Source organism: Heterodontus francisci, chromosome 20 (genome assembly GCF_036365525.1).
Source record: "Heterodontus francisci isolate sHetFra1 chromosome 20, sHetFra1.hap1, whole genome shotgun sequence".
NCBI lineage: Eukaryota > Metazoa > Chordata > Chondrichthyes > Heterodontiformes > Heterodontidae > Heterodontus > Heterodontus francisci.
Genome location: NC_090390.1, coordinates 72,429,484 through 72,441,499, shown reverse-complemented (window position 1 = coordinate 72,441,499; position 12,016 = coordinate 72,429,484). Strand labels below are relative to the sequence as shown.

Here is a 12,016-nt window from a genome sequence, read left to right as displayed (position 1 = left end):
AGCAGCACCAGGCATAGTGAGCGATAATGCTAGGAGATTCAATAGTTAGAGGAACAGACAGGAAATTCTGTGGTCGCGAACGAGACTCCCGGATGGTATGTTGCCTCCCGGGTGCCAGGGTCAGGGATGTCTCGGATCGAGTCTACAGGATTCCTAAGGGGGAGGGGGAGCAGCCAGAGGTCGTGGTACACATCGGTACCAATGACATAACTAGGAAAAGGGATGAGGACCTGAAAAGCGAATATAGGGAGTTAGGTTGGAAGCTTAAAGGCAGGACGAGCAGAGTTGTAATCTCAGGATTAATACTGGTGCCACGTGCTAGTGAGGCTAGAAACAGGGAGCGAGTGCAGCTGAACACGTGGCTACAGAGCTGGTGTAGGAGGGAGGGCTTCAGATATGTGGATCATTGGGATACCTTCTGGAGAAGGTGGGACCTGTACAAGAAGGACGGGTTGCATCTGAACTGGAGGGGCACCAATATCCTGGGCGGGAGGTTTGCTAGAGCTCTTCGGGAGGGTTTAAACTAGTTTGGCAGGGGGATGGGAACCGGAGCTACGGATCAGTGGATGGGGTAGCTGTTGAACAAGCAGATACAGAGTGCAGAGAGTCTGTGAGGAAGGTTAGACAGTTGACAGGGCAAAGTTGCAGCCAGTATGATGGGTTGAAGTGTGTCTATTTTAATGCAAGAAGTGTCAGGAATAAGGGTGATGAACTTAGAGCATGGATCAGTACTTGGAGCTACGATGTTGTGGCCATTACGGAGACTTGGATATCACAGGGGCAGGAATGGATGTTGGATGTTCCGGGGTTGTTGTCATGGGTGACTTCAACTTCCCGAATATTGATTGGAACCTCCTTAGTGCAAATAGTTTGGATGGAGCAGTTTTTGTCAGGTGTGTCCAGGAAGGTTTCCTGACTCAATATGTAGATAGGCCGACGAGAGGGGAGGCTATGTTGGACTTGGTGCTTGGCAACGAACCAGGCCAGGTGGCAGATCTCTCGGTGGAAGAGCATTTCGGTGATAGTGATGACAACTCCCTGACCTTTACTATAGTCATGGAGCGGGACAGGAGCAGGCGGGATGGGAAAATATTTAATTGGGGGAGGGGGAATTACAATGCTATTAGGCAGGAACTGGGGAGCATAAATTGGGAACAGATGTTCTCAGGGAAATGCACGACAGTAATGTGGAGGTTGTTTAGGGAGCACTTGCTGCGACTGCTGGATAGGTTTGTCCCGATGAGACAAGGAAGGGATGGTAGGGTGAAGGAACCTTGGATGACAAGAGATGTGGAACAGCTAGTCAAGAGGAAGAAGGAAGCTTACTTAAGGTTGAGGAAGCAAGGATCAGACAGGGCTCTAGAGGGTTACAAGGTAGCCAGGAATGAACTGAAAAATGGATTTAGGAGAGCTAGAAGGGGGCATGAAAAAGTCTTGGCGGGTAGGATTAAGGAAAATCCCAAGGCATTCTACACTTATGTGAGGAACAAGAGGATGGCCAGAGTGAGGGTAGGGCCGATCAGGGATAGTGGAGGGAACTTGTGCCTGGAGTCGGAGGAGGAAGGGGAGGTCCTAAATGAATACTTTGCTTCAGTATTCACTAGTGAGAGGGACCTGGTCGTTTGTGAGGACAGCGTGAAACAGGCTGATATGCTCGAACAGGTTGATGTTAAGAGGAAGGATGTGCTGGAAATTTTGAATGATATGAGGACAGATAAGTCCCCGGGGCCAGACGGGATATACCCAAGGATATTACGGGAAGCGAGGAAAGAGATTGCTGCGCCTTTGGCGATGATCTTTGCGCCCTCACTGTCCACTGGAGTAGTACCAGATGATTGGAGGGTGGCAAATGTTATTCCCTTGTTCAAGAAAGGGAATAGGGATAACCCTGGGAATTATAGACCAGTCAGTCTTAAGTCGGTAGTGGGCAAATTATTGGAGAGGATTTTGAAAGACAGGATTTATGATTATTTGGAAAAGCATGGTTTGATTAGAGACAGTCAGCATAGCTTTGTGAGGGGCAGGTCATACCTCACAAGCCTTATTGAATTCTTTGAAGATGTGACAAAACACATTGATGAAGGAAGAGCAGTGGATGTGGTGTATATGGATTTTAGCAAGGCGTTTGATAAGGTTCCCCATGGTAGGCTCATTCAGAAAGTAAGGAGGCATGGGATACAGGGAAAGTTGGCTGTCTGGATACAAAATTGGCTGGCCCATAGAAGACAGAGGGTGGTAGTAGATGGAAAGTATTCAGCATGGAGCTCGGTGACCAGTGGTGTTCCGCAGGGATCTGTTCTGGGACCTCTGCTCTTTGTGATTTTTATAAATGACTTGGATGAGGAAGTGGAAGGCCGGGTTAGCAAGTTTGCCGATGACACGAAGATTGCTGGAGCTGTGGATAGTGTGGAAGGCTGTTGTAGGTTGCAACGGGACATTGACAGGATGCAGAGCTGGGCTGAGAAGTGGCAGATGGAGTTCAACCTGGAAAAGTGTGAAGTGATTCATTTTGGAAAGTTGAATTTGAATGCAGAATACAGGCTTAAAGACAGGATTCTTTGGTAGTGTGGAGGAACAGAGGGATCTTGGGGTCCATGTCCATAGATCGCTTAAAGTTGCCACCCAAGTTGATAGGGTTGTTAAGAAGGCGTATGGTGTGTTGGCTTTCATTAACGGGGATTGAGCTTAAGAGCTGCGAGGTTATGCTGCAGCTCTATAAAGCCCTGGTTAGACCACACTTGGAATATTGTGTTCAGTTCTGGTCGCCTCATTATAGGAAGGATGTGGAAGCTTTAGAGAGGGTGCAGAGGGGATTTACCAGGATGCTGCCTGGACTGGAGGGGATGTCTTACGAAGAAAGGTTGAGGGAGCTAGGGCTTTTCTCATTGGAGCGAAGAAGGATGAGAGGTGACTTGATAGAGGGGTACAAGATGATGAGAGGCGTAAAAAGAGTGGATAGCCAGAGACTTTTTCCCAGGGTGGAAAGGGCAATCACCAGGGGGCATAATTTTAAGGTGATTGGAGGAAGGTTTCGGGGAGATGTCAGAGGTAGGTTCTTTACACAGAGAGTGGTGGGTGCGTGGGATGCACTGCCAGCGGTGGTAGTAGAAGCAGATACATTAGGGACATTTAAGCGACTCTTGGATAGGTACATGGATGATAGTAGAAAGAAGGGTATGTAGGTCGTTTGATCTTAGAGTAGGTTAAATGTTCGGCACAACATTGTGGGCCGAAGGGCCTGTACTGTGCTGTACTGTTCTATGTTCTATGTTCATACCTCAAAATGAGGTGTCAACCTGGTGAAGCTACATCACAGGACTATCTGCGTGCCAAACTGCGTAAGCAGCATGTGATAGACAGAGCTAAGCGATCCCATAACCAACGGATCAGATCTAAGCTCTGCAGTCCTGCCACATCCAGCCGTGAATGGTGGTGGACAATTAAACAACTAACTGGAGGAGCTGGATCCACAAATATCCCCATCCTCAATGAGGGGGAGCCCAGCACATGTGCAAAAGATAAGACTGAAGCATTTGCCACAATCTTCAGCCAGAAGTGCCAAGTTGATTATCCATGTTGGCCTCCTCCTGAAATCCCCAGTATCACAGATGCCAGACTTCAACCAATTCGATTCACTCTGCGTGATATCAAGAAACGACTGAAGGCACTGGATACTGCAAAGGCTATGGGCCCTGACAATATTCCTGCAATAGTACTGAAGACCTGTGCTCCAGAACTTGCCGTGCCCCTAGCCAAGCTGTTCAAATACATCTACACTGGCATCTACCCTGCAATGTAGAAAATTGCGCAAGTATGTCCTGTACACAAAAAGCAGGACAAGTCCAACCCGGCCAATTACCGCCCCATCAGCCGAATCTCAATCATCAGTAAAGTGATGGAAGGTGTCATCAATAGTGCCATCAAGCAGCACTTGCTTAGCAATAACCTGCTCAGTAATGCTCAATTTGGGTTCCACCAGGGCCACTCAGCTCCTAACCTCATTCCAGCCTTGGTTCAAACATGGACAAAAGAGCTGAACTCAAGAAGTGAGGTGAGAGTGACTGACCTTGACATCAAGGTAGCATTTGACTGAGTATGGCATTAAGGAGCCCTAGCAAAACTGAGGTCAATCGGAATCAGGGGGAAAACCCTCTGTTGGCTGGAGTCATACCTCGCGCAAAGGAAGATGGTTGTGGTTGTTGGAGGTCAATCATCTTAGCTCCAGGACATCAGTGCAGGAGTTCCTCAGGATAGTGTCCTAGGTCCAACCATCTTCAGCTGCTTCATCAATGACCTTCCTTCAATCATGAGGTCAGAAGTGGGGATGTTCACTGATGATTGCACAATGTTCAGCATTATTCTTGACTCCTCTGATACTGAAGCAGTCCATGTAGAAATGCAGCAAGACCTGGACAATATCCAGGCTTGGGCTGATAAGTGGCAAGTAACATTCGTGCCACACAAGTGCCAGGCAATGACCATCTCTAACAAGAGAGAATCTAACCATCTCCCCTTGACATTCAATGGCATTACCATCGCTGAATCCCCCACAATCAACATCCTCGGGCCTACCATTGACTAGAAACTGAACTGGAGTAGCCGTATAAATACTGTGGCTACAAGAGCAGGTCAGAGGCTAGGAATACTGTGGTGAGTAACTCACCTCCTGACTCCCCAAAGCCTGTCCACAAGGCACAAGTCAGGAGTGTGATGGAATGCTGTCCACTTGCCTGGATGGGTGCAGCTCTAACAGCACTCAAGGAGCTCGACACCATCCAGGACAAAGCAGCCCGCTTGATTGGCACCCCATCTACAAACATGCATTCCCTCCACCACTGACACACAGTGGCAGCAGTATGTACCATCTGCAAGAAGCGCTGCAGCAATACACCAAGGCTCCTTAGACAGCACCTTCCGAACCCGCGACCTCTACCAACTAGAAGGATAAGGGCAGCAAATGCATGGGAACACCACCACCTGCCGAGTTCCCTGCCAAGTCACACACCATCCTGACTTGGAACTATATTGCCGTTCCTTCACTGTCGCTGGGTCAAAATCCTGGAACTCCCTTCCTAACAGCACTGTGGGTGTACCTACCCCACATAGACTGCAACGGTTCCAGAAGGCAGCTCACCACCACCTTCTCAAGGGCAATTAGGGATGGGCAATAAATGCTGGCCTGGCCAGCGACGCCCACATCCCATGAATGAATTTTTTTTTAAACTCCGCGGGCTGGATGGAAACCTTTGGGGGGGCCATGTGTTTAGTTTAGAGATACAGCACTGAAACAGGCCCTTCGGCCCACCGAGTCTGTGCCGACCATCAACCACCCATTTATACTAATCCTACACTAATCCCATATTCCTACCACATCCCCCCCACCTGTCCTTATATTTCCCTACCACCTACCTATACTAGGGACAATTTGTAATGGCCAATTTACCTACCAACCTGCAAGTCTTTTGGCTTGTGGGAGGAAACCGGAGCACCTGGAGAAAACCTACGCAGACACAGGGAGAACTTGCAAACTCCACACAGGCAGTACCCAGAATTGAACCCGGGTTGCTGGAGCTGTGAGGCTGCGGTGCTAACCACTGCGCCGCCCTGCTCTATGCTGTATCATGATCAATGTGTTTGCTCACTGTAAAATTGCTTCTAAGCTATTAATTGAAGATTAATTATGCTGCATATAAGAGATTTGCACAGTTCACACATGACAAGAAATTATTTGTTTGTAATGTAATACTGATTGGCTCAGTAGATATATATATATATATATATAAAAATAAAAATACTGTATACAGCAATTCAAAACTTTCTTTGGTACAGAAAACATTTTCTTAATCAAGGTTTTCTAATCACTACTGATTGTTTGCCGAAACAGTGAAAGTGGTAATTCCAAGTTATTATAAATGATCAGCTCATCTAAAAACTATTTAATTCTTGCTGTCTGTAAAGACCAGTCCAAAGAAGATTCTCCTTCTTTTAAGCTACAGATTAGGAGCATGGTCATAAGCTGATGGCATTTTTTTTTTGTTTAACAAGTCCTTAAAATGATCCTTCGTCTAACTAGCAGCTGAATTGGTGTAAATAGTTTTCCTGTTCCAATTTTTTTCATTCTCTGAAGGTGCTGTCTTATGCTGAGGTAGAAGTGCATGGGTTTTTTTTAATCGTTGGGGGATGTGGTTGGCGCTGGCTATGCCAGCATTTATTACCCATCCCTAATTGCCATTGAGAAGGTGGTGGGTGAGCTGTCTTCTTGAACTGCTGCAGTCCTTGGGGTGTAGGCACACCAACAGTGCTGTTAAGGAGGGAGTTCCAGGATTTTAACCCAGCAACAGTGAAGGAACAGCAATATAGTTCCAAATCAGGATGGTGTGTGCCTTGGAGTGAAACTTGCAGGTGGTGGTGTTCCCATGTATCTGCTGCACTTGTCCTTCTAGCTGGTAGAGATCGCAGGTTTGGAAGGTGCTGTCGAAGGAGCCTTGGTGAGTTGTGGCAGTGTATCTTGTAGATGGTACACACTGCTGCCACTGTTCGTCGGTGGTGGAGGGAGTGAATGTTGAAGATGGTGAGTGGGGTGCCAATCAAGCGGGCTGCTTTGGCCTGGATGCTCTCAAGCTTCTTGAGTGTTATTGGAGCTGCACCCATCACGACAAGTGGAGAATATTCCATCACACTCCTGACTTGTGCCTTGTAGATGGTGGACATGCATTGGGGAGTCAGGAGGTGAGTTACATGCTGCAGAATTCATAGGCTGTGACCTGCCCTTGTAGCCACAGCACTTATGTGGCTGGTCCAGTTCAATTCCTGGTCATTGGTGACTCCCAGGATGTTGATAGTGGGGGATTCAGCGATGGTAATGCCATTGAATGTCAAGAGGAGATGGTTAGATTCTCTCTTGTTTGAGATGGTCATTGCCCGCCACTTGTGTGGCGCAAATGTTGCTTGCCACTTATCAGCTCGAGCCTGAATGTTGTCCAGCTCTTGCTACATATGGACACGGGCTGCTTCAGTATCTGAAAAGTCGTGAATTGTGCTGAACATTGTGCAATCATCAGCAAACATCCCCACTTCTGACCTTAAGATAGACGGAAGGTCATTGATGAAACAACTGAAGATGGTTGAGCCTAAGACACTCTTCTGAGGAACTCCTGCAGTGATGTCCTGGGACTGAGATGATTGACTTCCAACAACCACAACTGTCTTCCTTTGTGCTCGGTGTGACTCCAAACAGTGGAGAGTTTTTCCCCTCATTCCCATTGACTCCAGTTTTGCTCGGGCACATTGGTGCCATACTCTGTCAAATGCTGCCTTGATGTCAAGGGCAGTCACTCACCTCACTTCACTTCTGGAGTTGAGCTTTTTTGTCCATGTTTGGACCAAGGCTGTAGTGAGGTCAGGAGCTGAGTGACCCTGGCGGAACCCAAACTGAGCATTGGTGTTGACTCTCATTGGCGACCTCATCCAAGCAACCATTCTTTGTGTTGATCCGAGACAGTGAGTGTTGACTGGTGATTTGACCATTAGGGCATCACAGCCAGGTGCTGCCCTTCTTTCACCTGATTACCTGCAGAAGTTGGTTATATAAATATCAGGAGCAGGGCTTTAAACAAATATTTTGTATTTGTCTTCACAATTGAAGGCACAAATAAAACAAATAATGGAGAACCAAGGATCTAATGAGAGTGAGGAACTTAAAAGTAATGAATGTTTGTAAAAAAAAAAGTACTGGAGAAATTAATGGGAGCAAAAGCTGACAAATCCCCTGGACCTGATGGCCTATATCCTAGGATTCTAAAATAGTAGGTGCATTGATTGTGATCTTCCAAAATTCTCTAGATTCTGGAACGGTCCCATTTGATTGGAATATAACAAATCTAACACCACTATTCAAGAAAGGAGGGAGAGAGAAAACAGGGAACTATAAGCCAGTTTGACAACTGATTTTGTCAAAGATGATTTAAGAGTTTTTTGAGGATGTAAACAGCAGAATAGATACAGGGGAACCATTTATGGTAGTATATTCAGATTTTCAAAAGGCATTTGAGAACGTGCCGCACAGAAGGCTCAAGATAAGGGCTCATGGGGTTGGGGTAATACATTGGTGTGGATAGAGGATCGGTTAAAGGACAGAAAATAGAGTAGGATTAAACGGGCCATTTTCAGGTTGGCAGGCTGTAACTAGTGGAGTGCTACAAGGATCAGTGCTGAGGCATCAGCTATTTACGATCTATATTAATGACTTAGATGAAGGGACCAAGTGTAAGTTATCCCAAGTTTGCTGGCAATACAAAGCTGGGTGGGAAAGTAAGTTGTGAGGAGGACACAAAGAGACTGCAAAGGGATAGGTAGACAGGTTAAGTGAGTGCATAAAAAAGTGGCAGATGGAGTATTTCATTTGGTGGGAAGAATAGAAAAACAATTTTTTTAAATGGTGAGTAACTATTAAATGTTGGTGTTAGAGGGATTTGGGTGTCCTTGTACATGAAACACAAAGTTAACATGCGGGTACATCAAACAATTAGGAAGGCAATTTGTATTTTGGCCTTTATTGCAAGGGGGTTGGAGTTCAAGAGCAAGCAAGTTTTGCTGTGATTGTACAGGATTTTGATGAGGGCACACTGGAGCACTTTGCACAGTTTTGATCTCCATACCTAAGGAAGCATATACTTGCCTTATAGCGAGTGCAACAAAGGTTAACTAGGTTGATTCCTGGGATGAGAGGTTGTCATATGAGGCGAGATTGAGTAGAATAGACTTATCCCATCTGGAGTTTAGAAGAATGAGAGGTAATCTCATTGAAACATATAAGAAGCTGAGAGATTGTTTCCCTGCCTGGAGAGTCCAAAACTAGGATAAGGGGGTCAGCCATTTATGATAGTTGAATTTCTTCACTCAGAGGGTTGTGAATCTTTGGGATTCTCTACCCCAGAGTGCTGTGGATGCTCAAGACTGAGATCGATAGATTCTTGGATTCTAAGGGAATGGAGGGAATTGGAGATCAGGCAGGAAAGTGGAGTTGAGGTTCAAGATTAGTCGTGATCTTACTGAATAATGGAGCAGGCTTAGGGACTGTATAACCTACTCTTTCTTATTTCTTATGTACGGATTGTATTTCATGTGGCTCAGAACAATTTTGCCAGCCTGTCTTGAGATCATCTATCTTGACACAAACTAGGGATCAAATTCTTTTGAGTGCAGTTGAATGAACTCGAGTGCAGTTATATAGTAAGTATTTTGTAACTGTCACAAATGGTGTTCTTATTCTGTGAGGTACAGGCCATGATATTTCATTGTCTAAATATAAGATTAGTTGTTAGATGTGAACCATTAACAGCTGGTAATTTCATTATTAATATTCATAGATACATTACATTAGGATAATTGAACTTTTGAAAGTTTCACTTAAGATAAGCAGTGTCCAGTTGCCTTTTTTTTCATCTTCCAAAAAAATAATCTGCTAAAGTAACATGTATGTTACAGAACTGGACAGTTTGATAGACAAAATAGAAGCAGAAACCAAAGATCGGCAGAAAAGCATGGACCGCTGGAAAACCATGGAGAAAGATCACATGGAAGCCATCAACCATGACACCAAGGAGCTAGAGAAGATGACAAACCGGCAGGGTATGCTGCTTAAGAAAAAAGAGGAATGCATGAAGAAAATCAGAGAATTGGGCTCATTGCCACAAGAGGCTTTTGAAAAATACCAAACACTGAGCCTCAAACAGGTAATGTACATGGATAATTAAGTACATTTAAAACAAAAGAACAAAATCATGGCGAGCTTAAGCATGTTTTTTCATATGTTTTGAGATTTTTAAGGTAAAATTGCATCAAAGAAAATGTGAAAATATAGTTGCATCAGTCTTTAAAAATATCAAGAAAATTGCACCTTTTTCATTTTGCTGCATGATTCCATTATGTTGTAGCTTTCCTTCTGCTTTGACATGGAAATATGGTTGGGACTGAATGAAGCATATATTGCTATGGAATTAGGAAAGTTGCTGAATTTGATAAAAGTGGGTTCCTAAGTCCTCTTTGAAAATAAGACTGTATATAGGCTTATGTCATATTGTAGTTTTGTGCTCTGTTATATTGAACATCACCTGCTGTAATGTTAGTCTTATGAAATGGAAGCCCATTGGGTAGCTGAATGGGTAGAGTCAAAGCGCTGGATTAACCAGCCTCCCAGAGATGGGCTGGGAGGCCTCATAGAATGGCAGCGAAGGTGTAGGGAGGGGAGCTCAACGTCTTCCCACTGCCACGGGATATTCTGAACAGTGGGACTGGAGGCAGGCAGCCATTTAAACAAATTAACAAGCCAATTAAGGAATTTTACCAGCGTTGGGGTGGAGAGATTGCCAGGTAAACCCTGACGGCTTAGTCAGTGGAGGGTGGTGCCTTCCTTAATGGCTGCTTAATGGCCCCCGGAGAGCCCCCTGTCAGCAATGGGTGCTGCTACTGAAGGGTTCACCACTCTGATCTCTGGGGCATGCCTGCCTTGCCCCAACATATTAAATTAAAAATAACTTACCAGGCCTTCAAGGGGGACTCAACATGGAGACACCCTCTTCCTGCAGCCTCATCAGCAGCCACCTCTTGTCAGTGGCTGCCGATTGAGTCGGCATATATGAGTTAAAGCTGTGACCATTTGTAACTTTATAGTATTCTGAGGCAAAAGATTCACTATATTGTATAAATTGGAAGTTTTGGGGGGGAAAAAGAGTCATTTGCTCAAAGCTAGGCAGAAAGTCATGAGCACGCTCTACAGGCTGACTCAGGCTGTAGATAATATGTGTTAAGTCATTTCTCATTTGCAGCACAGAAACAGGCCATTCGGCACAGCAAGTCTGTTCTGGTGTAATTGCTCCGCACATGCCTCCTTTCAACTTTTTTCATCTAACCTCATCAGGATCTCCTATCCCTTTCTCCCTCATGCTTATCTAGCTTTCCTTTGAATGTATCTTTGAATTGGATAAGCAGCTGAAGAAAAAAAAAATTTGGAGGGTTGTAGGGAAAAGGCAGGGGAGCGATACTAGCTATATTGCTCTTGCAGAGAGGCAGCATAGGTGTGATGGGCAAAATGGGCACCTTTTTATGCTGTAGCCATTCGATAATCTATCCTATTCACCTCAACTACTTCCTATGGTAGCAAGTTCCACATTGTAACAGCTCTCTGGGTAAAGAGATCCCTATTGCATTCACTAGTATCTGTCTTATATTTATGAGCCCTAGTTCTGGTCGTAATATTGCAGGCCAAGTGTACCCAGAAGTGGAGTGCAGTTTCCGTGCCAGCAGGTTTACTGTGGATACGTCTCCAATACGCCAGCTACAAGCGAAGTGTAGGGAACAGAGTATACCCCTTTACCTTACTTTTGTAGATCTCACGAAGGCGTTTGACACAGTCAGCAGAGCAAGATTTTGGAAAATAATTGGCTGTCCACCAAAGCTCCTCAGTCTCATCCGTTCCTTCAATGATGATGTGCACTGCACTGTCCAGTTTGATGGCTCTACTTCCAGCAGTTTCAGAGTGAAGAATGGAGTGAAACAGGTCGTGTCCAAGCCCCCATTCTGTTTGTCATCATCTTCTCCATGCTTCTGACCTTCGCCTTCCCTGCGGATATGGAAGCAGTCTACTTGCGCACAAGGTCTGATGGCAAGCTCTACAATCTATCAAGGCTGAAAGCAAAGACAAAAACACATCACGTCCTGATCAGAGAACTCCTCTGCGCTGATGATGCTGTGCTAGTCGCTCACATGAAAACTCAGCCTCGAAGACTCGTGGACTGTCTCTCTCATGCCTGTAACTTGTTCTCCTTGACTGAGCGTCAAGAAAACCGTGGTCATGGGACAAGGTGTTGCATCTATGCCCCGATCTCACTAAATAACCTCACTGGAAGTGGTTAGCAAATTTTGCTACCTTGGGTTCACAGTGACAGACAATCTGTCCTTTGATGCAGAGCTCAATACGCACATGGGGAAGCAGCTACCACCTTTGGCTGACTTGCAA

The 12,016-nt window shown here is 45.4% G+C and overlaps 1 protein-coding gene across 1 annotated transcript in view; it reads left to right on the top strand.

Moving 5' to 3' along the window:
• smc3 (structural maintenance of chromosomes 3) overlaps window positions 1-12,016 on the top strand; it is a 112,048-nt gene that overhangs the window by 82,094 nt on the left and 17,938 nt on the right. Inside the window, exon 24 of the mRNA XM_068053013.1 lies at window positions 9,487-9,734. Within this exon, the coding sequence (XP_067909114.1) occupies window positions 9,487-9,734 (248 nt within the window). The remainder of the gene's footprint in view (window positions 1-9,486; window positions 9,735-12,016) is intronic.